Source organism: Ictalurus punctatus, chromosome 19, assembly GCF_001660625.3.
Source record: "Ictalurus punctatus breed USDA103 chromosome 19, Coco_2.0, whole genome shotgun sequence".
NCBI lineage: Eukaryota > Metazoa > Chordata > Actinopteri > Siluriformes > Ictaluridae > Ictalurus > Ictalurus punctatus.
The window spans coordinates 12584826-12603768 of record NC_030434.2 but is presented as its reverse complement, the minus strand read 5'-3'; the positions used below and the strand labels follow the sequence as shown (position 1 = coordinate 12603768).

At 37.2% G+C, this 18943-nt stretch overlaps 1 protein-coding gene across 1 annotated transcript in view; it reads right to left on the bottom strand.

Annotated features, from left to right (window-relative positions):
• LOC108280145 (proton myo-inositol cotransporter) overlaps nt 1-18943 on the bottom strand; it is a 62536-nt gene that overhangs the window by 25314 nt on the left and 18279 nt on the right. Inside the window, exon 4 of the mRNA XM_017494925.3 lies at nt 960-1068. Within this exon, the coding sequence (XP_017350414.1) occupies nt 960-1068 (109 nt within the window). The remainder of the gene's footprint in view (nt 1-959; nt 1069-18943) is intronic.

Here is an 18943-nt window from a genome sequence, read left to right as displayed (position 1 = left end):
TCTATCATCCAATCTCCTATTTCAGTCTGGTCAGCACCCCATCATCAAACCTCATCTTCCAGTCTGGTAACCATTCCATTATCAAATCTCGTCATTCGGCCTGGTCACCACCCCGTCATCAAACCCCATCTTCCAGTCTGGTAACCATTCCATTATCATATCTCGTCTTTCAGCCTGGTCACCACCCCATCATCAAACCCCATCTTCCAGTCTAGTAACCATCCCATTATCCGATCTCCTCTTTCAGCCTGGTCAACATTTCATTATCCAGCTTCCTCTTTAAGTCTGGTCACCATCTCATCATCCAACCTCCCCTTGTAGACTGATCACCAACCCATTATCCAACCTCCTCTTCCACCCTCATCACCATCCCATTATTGAACCTCCTCTTTCAGCATGAACAACCCATCATCCACCCTCTTGTATCAGCTTGGTAACTATGCCACATTATGTATCTCTAATGTTCTGCTCAATATCCATCCATTGTACTTTTTCTGATGGCCGTGTCATCTCTATTATTTACTTCTCCGTCAATTACCTTTTTATTAGCCTACTTACCATCCATCCCACCATCCAATCTTCTCTACAGATCTATTTCCAAACTGTCCATCCATTCTCTTGATTTGCTCACTATCCCTCTAGTCAGCTTCCACTACCACTACTCACCAACTATCCATCCATCAATCTTCCATCTTGTTCATTATCCTTCTTCTCCCCTTCCTCTACTTGCCTCTCACACTATTTATACCCCATTTGTAACGGTTCACAGGTGACTCCATGCACAAACACAATCTCCCTCCATAACTATACTATTTGAGTTTATATTGTTTTTATTCTTCTCTGCAAGGGGGTTTATATATGTTAAGAACTATACAAAGGAAAATTATTTATAAATATATAATTAATATTAGTACAGTGATGCAGAAAGAAGGGGTGTGGTAGAGAGGAACGATGCCTACATTACTGTGTTGATGCCAGAGAGCTGCTGGAACATGTGGAGTCCGCAGCCTACAATGAGAGCACGCCGGGCAGGAGGATAGGTCAGCATGCGCCACAGCACTGGGCCATCTGCAGGGAAAATAACACACAAAATGACCTTGTCATGACACCCCCTCCATATATACATATACAATGACATGGGAGATTGTGTCTACAGGGTCAATATACTATGACAGAAGGCAGTTAAAGTGATCCAAACACACAACTGCATAAAGTACCCCACTTTAACTTATTTACCGATTTTACATGATATACTTTTTCTAACTTTTTTTACATTGTCTAATTTGCATATGACCAGGAAAAGACACTGTTCTGTCACAGTCTAAGACAGCATTATGAAATGTTTGCATGTTTGTAGTCTTGCATAATTGTGTGGTGCTCATTAAGCTCTAGCTGCATATTGTGCTGCTTACAATCCAACTTCTTAAATTAATTCAAAGTTCAGCAGTGCAAAAAAAGAAGAAAAAAGATTCTGTGTGGCTTCAGAGTGAAGGCATTCTTAATTAACAGAGAGAGGCATCTGAATGACAGCTCTGAATCTATTGTTATCTTGAATGTTTTCTCGAATGTTTGCCCCACTGTTTTTAATGCTTTCTGATAAGGCTTTGGTAACATTTTCCTTTACCAACCTAACTGATTTAGAAAGCTTTATTCATTCCCATTTACCACATTCCACTCCAGAATACCAAAACAGCTTGCTCCTATGAGTGGAAAATACAAAGAGATCAAAGAGTGGAGGGTTTAGCAATTAGCAGAAGGTTGTGAGTTCAAAACACACTGTTGCCAGAGAGTCACAATATTTACCCTTCAGCAAGACCTGAAACTATATGTTTGTATTGTATGCTGCCTAATTTCAATAAAAGCATTTAAAAGCACAACAAATAAATAGGGACTTTATGAATCAACTGTATTTCATGGTTCCATCAACTATGGCAAGTCGCCCAGCCCCCGAAGCAGCAAAGCATCCCCACGTCACCACACTACCACCACCATGTTTGACTGTTGGTATGATGTTATTGATGTGGAATGCTGTGTTAGTTTTACACCAGATGTTACAAGACCCATGTCTTCCAAAAACTCATCAGTTCAGAGAACATGAACATCAAGGGTTTGAGACTCTGCCTTTTGTAAATAAATATATCTCTGTGTCAGATCGAATGAGCCCAAACAGGATTCATTTAACTACACAGTAGCTGCACACATTGTAAAGTGATGTGTTCATACACAACGATATGGCTTTAAACCACCATATATGATAAACAACTTCCCTTTAAAAAGCACAGTAGTCTGCTCACGGTGCTGCTTGTTTCAGACAACATGGAACATGAAAAACAGAAATGGTTTGGCACTTTTATGAGTAGTTTGTCTAATAAGCAATTAACAAGCAATAAAAAAGTAATGTACTGCAGTGTGAGCGATGTGAATCTAGGTAAGACTTGTCATTCTCTGACTCGTAGTTGGGAAATGCCAGTACCATCTCTTTGAAATGTACCCATAGCTAAAAGCCCCAGAATATAACTCAACTAAAACTGCACTAGGCAAATGAAATAAAATTATCCACTCAGCATAGAGTTTCCAGTGGTGCTAAAATCACATTTCCTCCGCAAAGCTGCATTAGCCAAATCCCCCCCCCCCCAAAAAAAAGCATAATCCAAATCGATCTTTAAATGTTCCTTTTGTGTGATTGTACTTTACTTTAATTCCAGATTGCTGGGACTACGGCTGCTTCTAAGGCCAAACAGACTTCATATAAATCCATAATGAACTTTTTCACATTATCTGTTGTTACCCAGATGAGGATGGGTTCCCTTCTGAGTTTGGTTTCTCTCAAGGTTTCTTCCTCTTAACACCTTAGGGAGTTTTTCCTTGCCACCATCACCACTCAATGGCTTGCTCAGCTGGGATATATTTGCACCTTTAATATCTATATACCGTGTTGATATCTCTGTAAAGCTGCTTTGAGACAATGTCTATTGTAAAAAGCGCTATACAAATAAAATTGAATTGAATTGAATTGAATAACATGCAAACTCTGCACTCACAATGTGGAGGCGGGAATCAAACCCCCCAACCCCGGAGGTGTGAGGCAACGTGCTAACTACTAAGTCAAAGTCAAAAGTACCATTTTTTTACTTTGTCTTTAACCACTAAGGTCAAAGTTAAAAACAATACTAATATTTTGACCTAGAAACACCTTCCAGCCTTCATCAAGGCAGAAAATCTTGGCTTTGTTTTTAACTTTGACATGGCCTAATACAGCAGTATCACAGATTCATTATTCATTGTATTATTGTTGCTTATATATATATATATATATATATATATATATATATATATATATATATATATATATATATATATATATATATTTGGGGTTATTCTACTGTATTAACAGAAATATGAATTTGAGGCAATTTGTAGGTTGCGGAATGTGGATGCATTATTTATAGCTTTTTACAAATGTATGCTCTATGACTTGTGAATAATTCACTCTTTCAGACCTTCCATAATCAAATTCTGTTCCCTTATCACTATCATCTATCATCTATTGAACCATCCATCCATCCATCAGCTATCCATCCATCCATCCATCCATCCATCCATCCCCAATCCATAAAATGAGGCAGGGATAGCAAGAAGGCAGAGGTTACTACAGAGGGAAATACTTAATCTGTGATGTTTCATCAGTGCAGTGTGATGTTGTCAGAGGAAGCTGCTCATATGCCACATGGTGAATGATCACTGCCTGGTCCCTTGAGACAAGTGCTACAGACCCTAACTCAATTTCAGTCCCAAACACAGATTCATGGAGTGCTGTGAACCAGGCCACCAGTGAAACAACTCTAATAATGAAGCGCTAACTTCATTCTCTCAGACGGACAATCTCCACTTCCTAACAGCTGCTCCAGCATGTGCATTGTCCCTTATCTTAATCCAATCAGAGCCAGAATGGTATCCTCCCTACAAGTAGACACTTTTGGACTTCACATGTTTTGATTTTCTCCCTAATATAGTCTTTGCTAATTCCCACCCACTAGTTAAATCTCCCCAATCATACAACAGCTACTAAACCAGGAGGGAGAAGGCTGCCACATGCTCCCTCTGAGACACGTGAAGCCAAGCAACTGTATCTTGATTTCACATTTTACATACAGTGTAAGCTCTTGTGCATCACCACTGTAACACCTTGTGACTACGTTGATCTTTTTGCATCACCATTCCTTGTTCATACTATTGCTTATTGTTTGATTGTTTGATGTGCTTAATGATATTCCTTGTTCTTTTTTTTTTTTTTTAATGTTTAATCAAGTTCACAGTTTATGTATTCTACCTTAGTTGCTATTCAGACACTTCCAGGTTCTCTGGTGTAGTTTGCTACCTTAGTTGGCATGATATTTTTGTTCTTGCTTATTTTAGTATTTCAGTATTCTTATTAAGCACTGTTTTATTACAAACTGCTAAAGTCAGCCAGACAAAAGGTAGACATTTTTAAATACAGTGGATCTGCAGCTCTGCTAGAAAGTGCTACTAATGAAAAGTTCCCATCTTGACAGTAAAGTAATATCCATTTATCCCATTATACTGCAGGATTAGCTGACACCATTTTTTTCACCTGTGAAATCATCTTCTTTAAAGGTTTCTATTTTATTATGTTCAAGCCAATGTGTATTCTGCAAGAGAGAGAATCATTCATTCACTGCTATATCCTGGTAAGTGTTGCGTTGGATCCAGACCTTGTTTTGGTTACAGTGGGTAGAGACATGCACACTCTGGATGGGATGCAAGTCCATCGCATTGCACCATGTACACACATTTGTACATGCATCTACACTTAGGAGCATTTTTGCATAGTCAGTCCACCTACTGCCATATTTTTCTGAGGTGAGAGGAACCCAAAGAACCCCCAAGGAAAACCCTACAAACACAGGAAGAATCTATGTAAATCTATATAACATTTTTGCAAATAGCAATCAGTCAAACTATCATTATATCAGTGATTACACTAGTGACATTGCCTGGAATAAATACATAGCCTACAGTAGAGGCATTGAGGTGGCACAAACAGAGATGAAATAAAATGAATATGCCATTAATTAGACTATTATTTCTCATATGGCGATGAAGCTCCAGCTGGACCGGCTCCCATGCCAGTCTACACATTACTGAGTCTGGCTCACACTTTTAGAGCTTGGCTCTGTGTTTTGTGGTCTCCACAGATGTGCCAGAGCAGCTGGATAGTTATGCAAAGGGCTCCAAGGGCCGCTGGTTGCTAGGTTCCTAAAGCGAGGTCTGACCAGACAGATGGACCCAGGCGTGATGAATAGTATCCCACTTTTTCCTTGCCGTCATGCAGTATCATTAATCACAGTATATGGTAAATACTAGGGCTGCAACTAACGATTATTTTCATAATCGATTAGTTAGCCGATTATTTTTCCGATTAATCGATTAATCAGATGGCTCTGGGTATTAGGCTAAAGCTAGCGGTGTCGCATTACGTGCGTATGACGTCATGCGCCGTCGACTAAGAAGCGACTTTTACTTCGGTTAGTAAAAAGAAAAAAAGGGGTTCCTTCTGAGAAGATATTACCTTTCTAAAATTCATACACTAGACGGTAGAGTACATAGTGCGTAGTGTAAGTGTGTAGTACGTCATTTTGGACAACTTTAATATTTACTCTCTGAAGCGTGTTTTCAGAAGAGAAGTAACGTACTGGGTAAATCTCCCCCGTGCCACGCATAGACCGACTAATTGATAATGAGATTCGTTGACGAATTTTCATAATTGACTATTACCAATTTTATCCATTAGTTGTTGCAGCTCTAGTAAATACTCTGTAAAACTATACATAGCAAAATCACCAGTGTTGATTTAACACCCACAGTGTTGAATTCACACCCTGCAGTGTTTATATAAGTCCACTGGACTCAAATACACACTCTGGTTGTTAATTCAACACTAGGGATTTTACTGTGTAGGGAAGGCAACTCATAAGGGTTTCTGTATCTCCTTTTACCTGTTGCGGCTTATAAAATGGAACCTGATGAGTGGTACTGAGCGTTACTGAACGTATAACATAGCATAGTGCTTATGCTCAGTATGCTACTGAGATCTACATGATGTAATGAACTGTGTAATGAGAGGATTACCTCAAAATCTGTGAAAATAAACCCCACAGTTACTCTGTCAACTGTTGTATAGCCTTTTCATCAGTCATGAGGGGAGACATACATACAAAAATAGGCAGAGACACTGAAGAGCAGAGATAGTGGGCTGGCAACAAAGCAAAAAGCAAGAGCATATTGTTGCTTGATGGCACTCTTTGCCCCTGCAAAGAAACACTTCACGCATTCAAAAGAGGAAATGAGATTAAGAGGCAATGCTGAAAGCCAACTAAAGGCCTCTCAGAAGAGGAGAGAAATTATGAAGGCATGGGAAGGGTAGAGGAGGTTTTTCATGGTTAGAAGAAATATAGACAAGATAGATACATTAAAAAAATACATATGTAAGTAAGAGTAAATGCATATGCATTGATAATCAGTTATAATCTTTTCATGAATCATTTTGTAAAGAAATGATAATGTGATATTATTGATATTACTATTATGATAATGTGATATTACAAACCTTGATATGTTTTATATGAAAATTTAATATCTGCACATACAAGTAGGCTATATATTAAAGAAATATATATATATATATATATATATATATATATATATATATATATATATATATATATATATATATATATAATAACTGAAAAAAAAAGATTATAACTGATTATCAATGCATATGCTCCGCATTTTTTGGCTTTGTGGTTAGCAGGTTCGATTCCTACTGTGGTCCTGTGTATGCGGAGTTTGCATGTTCTCTCCGTGCTGTGGGGGTTTCCTCCCACAGTCCAAAGACATGCATGGTAGACTGACTGTCATGTCTAAAGTGCCCATAGTTTATGAATGGGTGCGTGAGTGTGTATGTGATTGTGCCCTGCGATGGATTGGCATCCTGTCCAGGGTGTACCCCGCCTTGTTCCCGATGCTCCCTGGGATAGGCTCCAGGTTTCCCTGTGACCCTGAAAAGGATAAGCTGTATAGAAGATGGGTGGATGGATGGATGGAGATATATATATATATATATATATATATATATATATATATATATATATATATATATATATATATATATAGCTTGTACTGTTTAAAAGTGTTAGCCTTGTCATGATAATAGACGCATTAGAAATATGTTACATACAATATCGTCATACCATTCTTCTGGTTTATTCATTTAAGCCTTATAATAAACCCTGCCACCAATTTCGAAGTTGTCCAGCCCTGCCCATTTTCTTCCAAAGGCCACTCGCAAGGCATATGCAGTTTCAACAGAGATATAGAGGTCACTGGCATAAAGAGAAGGCTTGTGAATGTTTTCCTTTGAGTTGCAAACTACCTTGCAGGCAACAAAGGGCATAAAAAATTCGAAATTGTTCTTTTAATACATACCGGCCTCATGAAGGCCTAATGAACCTGTTACTTATGCAGATGCTAGCTGCATTGCTGTACAGCTCCATAACAGACAGAATATATTCATATGCATGGTTTCCTCCCATAAGCATCTCATTCATTCAGCTAGCACTGGGACAAGCCAGGCTTTTTAATTATACTCCAGCACCCTCCTTTATTTGCTGAAATCTTGTATGGTTCAGCTGGAAGTGCAGCAGCCTGGATTGTGCTGCTCCACTATGATGTTCATTCCTTATTACAAACCTGCAGGGTGAAGCAGAGCGCTCATTCTTTTGCCCCTTCCATTATTTAGCACAAGAATATGAAATGATTTCATTTTCGAACACACATGCACAGATGCACACTCTGTCATCTTCTCTCTCTCTTATGCACACAGAGCTGTCGCTACCTATCAAAATCTGTTCATCTGATCTGTGAAGCTCAAGACTGAAGATGCAGCCATCTGCTCCTGCTTATGTCTCGCTTTGTGATATACTGTAGCTGCATTTGTAAACAGTGAAAGACACATGGTGTGGCTCTGCATTTGGATTCTCAGAGAAGCATCAAGTGCAATATAGGACATATAAACTGGATTACAAGGTCTCCATGCAAACAAATCCAGTGTAACACAGCGCATTGGAAAAAGCCTTCAGGCTGTACATAATAAATGACATGGACAGAGACCTGAACCTTGAACAGCAAAGACTGCAGTGCAAAAAAGACTAGAACATAGAAAACGATTGCTTTCAATTGACCTATTGCATTCTGAACCATGTCATTAAAGTGGTAAATGCTTAATGAACTATTTTAAAACATCCTCAATTTCAAGGAACCTAGACATTTTACCTGAAGGTAATTTTCAAGACTGTTGTCATTGGAAACAGGCAGAAAAAACTGTAGTTTTGCATATTTCATCAGACAAACTACAAAAGACTAGAAGATTAGTGTGAATCAAAATTAATAATGATCATTAATGATGTATAACAATATAATCTTAAAATACATTGTCATCACAGAGAGATTTTCCTTGCCACTGTCGCCTCTGGCTTGCTCATTCATGATCTAAATCTACATATGGGTTTCTATAAAGTAGCTTTGTGGCAATGATTATTGCTAAAATCCTTGTTTAACCAAAGCTAACAGAAAGAATAGCAAATGTATGTTTTGCATTTACGGTTAAAGTGATTTCATTTTTTAATCACTTCAGTTTAGGGCTGGAGCAATATAAGAGATATACAGGAATAAAATCATTATACCAAATATCACAGTTTCAGTACATCATAGTTCCTAACTGTTTGCATACACATTTTCAAACACCAAGGTACAGTACAGAATTATAACACTTCTTTGGCAGGGCAGGTCATCAAGTGTTGGTTTGGAGTTTGGAAAATGATGCTAGAATATATATATATATATATATATATATATATATATATATATATATATATATATATATATATAATTTTATTGTTTTGCTTTTAAAGCTGATTGATATAGGGGCTAGAAGCCCTTTCAGGTAGAAAAAAATGCAATTGCAAGCTACTCAGTGTGACATATAGACAGACAGCATACTATATTGCTGTATTGACATAATGTTTGGTATGGTAGTGTAACGTCTAAGCCTATAATTTCCCCATGTTATTTAGATTATATTATGTAAATTCAGCTGCTTTCTAAGGTTCACACACGGTGGTGCATGATGTCTCTGATCTGACATGTGACATATGCATCCAAATATTTTCACCAAATCATACCATTAAATCATATAGTTCTGACTGTAATTTACTATTACAAGCCTGACAGGATAACTCATATGAGCTCAGTTTTATAGTATCCCCCAGAATAGAATTTTTTTTAAATGCACTTTTTAAGTGGATATGGTATATTAAAAGTAGTAAATTTTTTTTTTTTTTTTTAATCTTCTAGTTCATGTTCAAGTGGGTTTGATTGACATTTCGCTGCATAACTTGTATAATTGGAACAAAATGTTTCATCTGGATGATGTGTAAGACGAGTGTAAAATATTTAATAAATACTCAGGACAATCAACAGACAAGACAGTGCATACTAATTCGACAGGACAACAGCACAACAGAATAATTCTAGCATATTTTAAATGATGATTTGTTTATAAATATACATTTTTAATTATCCATGCCATTAAAGTACACTCTTCTGTCAGTCAAAATGATTTCATTATACCTTGCCTCAGGCCAGCTTACGGCATGCAATCAAAGATCCTCTGTTGTTGTGAGATGAAAGATTTCATCTGAACACAATGAACAAGTATCTACACCCCAACACCCCTAGTTTTAATTATATCTGCACTATTACTCACTATGGGCTTTGTTGTAGTGCAGGCCAATGAACAGATTCTGAATAACAGCAGTACAAATGTAAATGTTCAATTCTACCTAAAGAAATGAAATGATGATGTGGTGGAGTGGTGCAGCATAGGGTGTAACAGCTGAAATCCACCAACACAGTGGAATTGGTTGAACCCACTCCCAAACTGTGCTCTGGTTACCACCTACTGAGACCACGTTAAATGGTATTTTCCAACCTTAGAAATTCTGTTCCATTTCTTACAATTCAGTTTTGTGGCCATACTTTCATTTATTTCAACACTATTATTTCATTTATTTTAACCACCCTACTAACTAAACACAGCTGAACGAGTTATTGTATTAATAACAAGTAGAAATAAGGACCACCACCTACAACATCACATGAGAAGATAGAAAACACATCACATTGCTATCACAAAAGCTATGTCAGAGTGCAGGCTTCCAGAAAAATATGTACAGTATAATTGAAATTGAATTGGATATTATTATGAAAATGTTACTGCGATGCACTGCAGACAGTTTTGAAGAGAATGAGAGGAGCTGATATGATTGGATATCACCTAACCACACCTCCTGTTAATGTATTCTTTCTAACCCAACCCCTTTTTATAATTACGACACTCTGCACCACCACGCTACCACCTGCACTGATGGTCATGTAAGTACCAGGAACATATCAGCTACACGACACACAGTGTTGGCTTTTCAACATTGTGATTGTGTACCTTATATTTGCTTATGTTATTATCACAAAGAGAGGTCCCTACTTTGTATGTTCTGTGTCGCAATTACCTTTGTTACTATAGCACACAATTGTATAAGATGTCTTTGTATGCTATAGGATTACAGTTTCCCTTCACTGGAATTAAGGGGTCCAAACATGTTCCAGCATGACAATGCCCCTGTGCACAAAGCGAGCTCCACAAAGACAAAGATTGCGGAGATTAGAGTGGAAGAGCTCGAATGACCTCCACAGAGCCCTAACCTCAACCCCACTGAACACCTTTGGGATGAACTGAAACACTGAATGCACCCCAGACCTCCTCACCTAGCATCAATAACTGACCTCACTAATGCTATTGTGGCTGAATAAGCACAAATCCCCACAGTTACACTACAATATCTAGTGGAAAGCCTTCCCAGAAGAATGGAGGTTATTATAACAGCAGAGGAGACTAAATCTAGACTGGAATGTTCTATAAGCACATGTTGGTGTAATGGTCAGGTGTCCAAAACTCTTTGGCCATATAGTCTACCTATTGGAGTTTTTTTTTTTCATTGTGAACTATTAATTTCCTTATAAATCTCAACCAGAGTGTCAGGATTATTGAAAGAGAACTTCATCTTATCTTAAGGTGTCATCTCTGTGAACACCAACACCCTAATGGATGGTTTTGAGTAAACAAAATCCCCAAAGTATGTCTGTAATAACATTGCCATCCTTCCTGATGCTGTGTACATGAGTATGTACGTGTTTTTAAAGCCAGTGAGTTCAAAGAGTTGTTTAATTAACTGTCATGTCTACTTGTACCCAGGCACAAAGCAGTGTGTTCTGCCTTTAATCCTCACTATTGCTCATTTTGGTTTTGCTCATTTGCCACTGCGAGTGATTACTACAAAATAGAGACTCTGGGCAGATTCTGATTACATTTCAAAGAGAGCAGTCAATCTGGCGTCCTTCTGTAGGCTTGTGCTGGAGTCTAGAAGGCTGAATTGGAGAATTCCAAACCAAATGTCCAGAAAGTAATGGTAACATTTCTGAAATATGAACCTAGCTATGCCCATCAAAGCTTAATGATGGCAGGCACTGAGTGGACGTCAGATGGCTCCACCTAACTCGCTCTGGCTAAAAAGACTCCTATCCACTTGCATTAAGCTTTCATCTGCATGGTAAATGATCCTCTGCCTCATGCTTTAATTCCCCACTAATGAGAGTTCATATAAGGGAAGTGGTGAATACTCTTTATTACATTTGACCAATGTCCTTTCATATAATCGGCTAAATAGGACAATTGAAGCATCACGGAAAAGGAATACCTACAGATGTCAAAAACACAAATGAAAATTTAAAACACTGATTAAAAGGCAGTCTCAAAACCGTCTATTCGTCTTTTATCTCTGTAGGGTCCATAAAACTGAGATGGGACAGAGACAGAGAGACAGAGAAAATTATCCTTTTAAATTGTATTAACTGAAATGAATTAGACTACAATGCTTCATGCATCCTACTATTCAATTACAGTGTGCTCAGTGTACAACTTGCAAATCTTATGAGAGACAGACTAATAGTGTTGAGCAAGGAACACAGAAGTGTTTAGGGTGTTAAAAATGTGTCACACTGTAAGGAACAATCAGTATTTATCAAACTAGACTGTAAACAGGTGAGACAATTATACTGATAAATGCCAGAGAAACATTCACACACACACACACACACACACACACACACACACACACACACACACACACTGTTTTCAGCAGACCTTGAGCTCTGAAAGAGTTTCATAAAATCCTAAAACTGTGAATTATTAATTCGCTGAGCAAATTCATTAATACAGCCTCCATTTCTCCAATGTTCATGCTTCATTGTGCAAGCTTCAAGAGAAGCTGCCTGACTCATAGCTGGCATATAAATATAAGGACCTAAAAAATGAGATATTGTGTTTATCATTGTATTAAAATAGACAGCATCATTAAACCCCAAAGAGATCAAAATACCCATGAAATGAATGACTGCTCAGATGAACACGGTTTATGACCCAGGGAAATCGCTTTTAAATTGTATCAGCCAAAAGAAGGCATAGAGGATGGTGCAGTAATGGGAGGTTGCTCTCTATTTTTACCAAACAAATTTAAGTACATATAAAATCATTGTGCAAAACAACAATTAAGTATGTTCAGTCTTCTTTATGTAATAATAATTCAGGTGAGATCAAATAAGCTAAGCAAAGCAATAATAGCTATTAATTCCCTCTATTCCAATGTTCATCTCTCTCGCTTTGTTTCTTAAAGAATTTGACACAGATTGCATGCTGGTTGTACTGCACTATGAACCAGCAATTTCAGATAATATCTTCCCTGCATTTTTTTTGCACACATCATCTCAACATCTTTGAAAACAGTCTAAAACCTGCTTTATTTTAAGTGCATGCAAAATAATTAAGGGAATTTATATTCAACTGTATATCACAGTATATTCAACTCCAAATCAAATTTGATTATTCAGAATTAACGTTTATAGAGATAGAGATAAATCGAGAGTACTTTTTTGATCCCTAAGGGGAAATTTGGTGTCACAACAGCCACAACACAAGAGCAACATGGAGGACTAAGACTTAACAGTTCACAAGACTTTAACTGATGATAATGTGGTCATATTTTCTTTGGCTTGAATCTATGATACCAAATTCCAATGCATGCTACAGTATACATAGAAAATTTGGCTGTATGATGGATGTCAAATACTGTTTGTATTTTTTGTGTGTAGTGTCAAAATAACCATATGCATGGCGGCCTGGGAAAACTCTCCATATAGAAAAAATTTTGACATTTTCTACTACACTTACATTTGCAGCGTTTTACAGATGCCCTTTTCCAGCGCAACTTACTTAAGATTCAGAATTACTACAGGCTGTCCTGAATTGAAATATGTTTCTCATTTGTATGTATCTTAACCACAAGTGAAGTTTTAGCATTTAGACATTGTCTTTCAAGATTAGGTTGAAAGAAGGCGTATACGGGGCTTGAGAGTCACTGCTGTTGAATCGACTTAATCACAAAGAAGGCTCAGCAGAGGATTGAACTTTTGAGTCTATTAAAATGCATCCATGCAATCCATACCGGTCTTGTTGGACTGATGATACACTGATAAAGTAAGGGTCAAACTAAAGCTAGGGATGGGCAAAAATACACCAGTATGCATTTGGATGCACAACCCAATGAAACTCCAATGATGTGTCAAGATAAATTACTATACATTGATATCAAAGATGTATGAAGTAAGATACAGTATTTTGTATTAAGAAAATACTGGAGTAAGTTTGAAGGGATATGGACGATTAATTCTCATATACTCCCAAGGGTACATAGTGGAACTATAATTATATATTTCCTAATAATGTTTCCAAATAATATCTTCATTTTCAATTTATTTATTAAACTTATTTGACTATGCATGAACACACAGGCATGTTATTTTAAGAACACAAAATCACACACATTTTTTTTTTTTTTTACCACCATCATTAAACGCAAATCACAGAATGGTATTTTGTATTTCAAATAAATATTTTAGATACACGTATCACATATAATGCACATCACTCCACATCATCCAATGTGAAAATAATTAACAGAGAAAAGAATTAGCTGTAACTTGCCCACCCTCCAGAAACTATACACTCACCAGGGAGTGAGAAAGCAAAATATTTGTTCACCCTCTTCACCCTAGAGACAACATTCTCAGAGTCCTCCCTTCTGGGAAACAATTCAGAGCAATTAAAACCAGGACCACAAGAAACAGCAACAGCTTCTACCCCCAAGCTGTGTCTCTCATCAATCATACCAAACTCTGATCTGTACAGGCATTAAACAGTTTGCTGCTTGAGTTATATAAATGTACACACAAAGTGTTCAGTGCTCAAGAGCAACCATGCCTATATAAAAATATTATTCTTTGTATGACTGCTCTTTAACAATCTCCTGCTGCCTATTAAACCTAGACCTGTACACATTGCATGCATGTGTTTTGGGGTGGGTTTTGGAGAAAACTAAATGGAGGAGCTGATTTTTAATTCTTTATTATATTTTGCATGGTCATTGTAACTTCCTGGATTTGTCTGAGAACTCATTAATTTCTTCATCTTCAATAACCGCCTTGTCCTGGTCAGGGGTTCAGAGGTTCTGAAGTCTATCCTGGGAACTCCAAGAATGAGATGGGAATACAACCCGGATGGGGCGCCAGTCACCATGAAGGCACACACACACACACACACACACACACACACACACACACACACACACACACACACACACACACACACACACACACACACACACACTTATTCACACACTCATTTTCACCTATGGTCAATTTAGTATAGCTATCCAACATGTTTTTAGGAGGTGGGAGGAAACCGGAGAATCTGGAGGACACCCATGGGGAGAACATGTGAAACTCCATACAGACAGTAACATGACCTCAGGATTGAACCAGGACTTGGCTGCTGTGAGGCAACAATATTTCCTGCTGTACCACTGTGCTCCCCTGTGTGAGAACCCTACTGTAGCAAATTACTTGGTTAATGTACTTGGCTAATAATGTTTAGAAAATACAGAAAGAAAGCATTTTTTGTCATATATTGCAATACAGCTATATTATTTTCTTTGCGTATACCAGCTTCTTCAACAGTCGAGGTCAGAACTCAGGGTTAGCCATGTTACAGTGCCACTGAAGAAGAGAGGGTTACAGGCATTACTCAAGGGCCCAATAGTGGCAGGCTGTCTGTGCTGGTGCTTGAACCCCCAACCTTCTGATAAGTAATCCAGCGCCTTAAACTGTTTAAGCTATAATGAAGCTTCTCTTGGTGTGTATATCTTCAATATAAAATGTTATGTCATTGAAGTGAAGTCAAGCACAATCTGATTTGGTGAAAGAAAACAAAACTGAGGAAGATTTCTTATTGTTATAGCAATGGGTTTGACATGTCCAGGCAGTGGTGTTTACTTCTCCACTCCCTTGTTTGAAGGCAATAACCAGTGACATTACATGTCTGAAAGGTGAGGGCTGCAACATTTGTGTGTGTGTGTGTGTGTGTGTGTGTGTGTGTGTGTGTGTGTGTGTGAGTGATAGCCCTAAGGCCTCTGTCTTATAGCAGTCCCCTCAATTACATGGTCAGAGTGAAAGACCTTTAGCTTCCACTACTACTAGATGACCTTCCATTTTTCATAGAGTTACTTTTAAAAACAGTCTTTGTCTCACACAAATGGCTCAATTTAGACAGCGGTCATAATTGTTGGTAGCTAATTGTGATGCTTTTAGACCAAAGTTAAAAGCAATTTACTGATTTTTTTTTTTAAATCAGTGCCAATTGTACAGAAAAATTAGCTGTTTCATTACTCAATCAGGCACCATTTAAACATTTGAATATTATGGGTGCGTCTCAATCAGCTCCCTATGTCGTGAATCAGTATATTGTGTACACAAGTTCTGTCACTGGTAAGGACCCTGGCTCACCACACATTGGGACAATGATTACTCAATTTCCACTGACATGACTATGTACTCGCGTTACCACTGGTATTTATCAACAACAGTCTGGACCAATGTGTTTGACATTATATGTCATAAATTTGTTAGCTTAATCGCACATGTTTGTGTCATGGTACTTCAAGCAGGATTGTAGGCTAGTTAGTGAATTTAAAAAAATCATTAAATACTTTAAAGTCGTTAAACTAAAATAAAAATAAAAATGGTATAAACAGTGCTGTGCTTCTTCTGTTTTTGTGTATATCTCATACTAAATTGTTTATTAAACAGTCTGTTTATTGTAATATATCTAATTTAAGAAAACACTCCTGTGTGAATATGCAAAATATAGCCCACATTATGGAAGTGGGGATTCATATAGTTTATAAATTATTTACAAATAAAAAAACATTAAATTGCATAAGTGATTGCATAAGTATTCACTCTGATTGCTGTGAAACTCAATTAAATTAGCTCTGGTGTAACCAGAAGTCACATACTGTATCATGAATATCAAAAGTCTACACACCCCTGTTAAAACTGCAAGTTTTTCTGATTTTAAAAAATTAAACAAATATCAGTGATGTCAGCTCTTTTTCCATAGCAGCCAACAACATTCAAGTGAAAAAACAAATAGAATCATTATAAGGGGAAAAAGTAGAAAAAGAAAAAAACTTACAACAACCTGGTTTCATAAGTGTGCACACCATTTTATAACATGGCATGTGACTGTGCTCAGAATTAGCCAATCACATTCAAACTCATATTCAAAAGTCATTTGGATAAAAGCGTCTGCTAAATGAATAAATGTAAATGTAAATGCAAAAGTAATTATCATACACCTGTCATAAATTAAGCGATTCTGATTAACCCCAAATAAACACCAACTGTTTCTGTAGGATTTTCTTGACATCTTCTCGGTTTCAACTGAGTGCTGAAGCCGTGGTCCACAAAGAGCTTACAAAGCATAAACAGAATCTCTCTTGTCAAAAGGTATCAATCAGGAAAGGGGTACAAAAGCATTTCTAAAACAATAGATGTACCATGGAACACCATGAAGGCCATAATCAAAAGTGGTGAAAATAAGGCACCACACTGACATTCTAGAGAACATCTCTCCAAAAGGACACGAACAACCGGTGTTGGGTAAGTTACTCAAAAAACGTAATCCACTACAGATTACTAATTACTACTTTCAAATTATAATATGATTACATTACTGATTACTGCATATAAATAATAATCAGATTACTAATTAATTTACTTTCACGTTACTTTCAAAACATATCAAACCTACAAAAATACACTACAGAGTGAAACTCGTAGTTCTTTCAGTCATTTTAGCGCAAGTCAATGTATGACATGATCAGAAAAATTTGGATTTATCATGACACTTGCCTTGGGTGTTGTCACTGTTTGTAGGACTAATAGAAGGATTAAATATAAAACTTTTCTAACTAGTCTAGTTTGGTGTCACTAGCCACGGGGAGGCACAGCTAAGCTATCACTGAATGGGTTTAGCTGCTACAGAGCCATGCAAAGTACATTATCGTTCCTTATGCTCTGCTCATATCATATTCACGTAAACTGGAACTCACTTAGACATTTACACACCTTCTTTTCCTGCTTGCACAAAATGTGATTTATTTTTAAAATGCATTTTACTTAATATTGTTTTCTTAACAATAAATTTGTAACACAAGTAACCTAATTTTATTGACATCAGTAACTGTAAGCAAATTACATACATTTAAAATGTAATGCGTTACATTACGGTATTATCAGAAAAAGTCATTAGATCACAGTATATTATACCCAACCAAATTTTTGCAATGAAGGCTGGAATAAAATTGCTGAGTCAAGATGTGCTGAAAAGGTAGACTCTTAAAAAGACTGAGTGCTGTATTACAAAGAAAAGGTGCCTTAACAGTAAATATCTGTTTAGGAATGTTCACACATATGCAACCAGCTTATTACGTGTTTTTCTTTTGCTTTTCTTTCTAAAATGTTTTTCACATGAATTTATTATTAATGGTATATTAAAGGTGCGAACGATTTATATTGATTTAATTCTTTGTACATCACAAAAACCTGCAATTTTAACAGATTTGTGTAGACATTTTATAAACACTTTAATTGATGGCTGTAATTAACTTGTATGCAATTAAAGTGTCAAGTAATTTCAATATAATATACCTCTTCCTGGATACCCCCAGAGTTTTTAGAGAACATACCTAAACAGAAAGCATTAATAACACAAAAGACAAGACAGTAACAAAACAACACCAAGTATCAATCAGGATTTGGTCATAAAAAAATATGGAAAAGTTCAAGGGGGTGAATACATATGCAAGGCACCATATCTAGTGGAAGATAACTTGTGCCGGGGATCCTTCAGTAACCAGTGAAATAGGAAGGAAGAATCAATTAATGCTTACTGTACCACATACTGTGTCAACCTGCTATTATGTGTTGGTGAGAGCTCAACCTAACTTCAGTACAAGATGATAGCAACTATGCCTGCCAGCTAGCATCCAGACTACGGGCAAATATTTAAACAATACTGGCATCAAACTGTCTAGCAGCACAACAAGGCAACCTTGCGGATGTGAATGCTTAAACTGCCTTATACTAGCAATGAGGACAAATGGTGCAGGTACTGCAGCACAGGGCCTCCAGAGGATCACTGCTACTATAGAGCTCTCTATCAGGGCTAATGACTCACAAAGCACATCCAATTTCCACAGCTCCTCTTGACCCTCTGTGTGACCTTGCATTGGCTTTGCTCAAAGCTCAGAACATTTCTGCTCAGGAAATAGGATCATTCTGTCAGACATGAGTG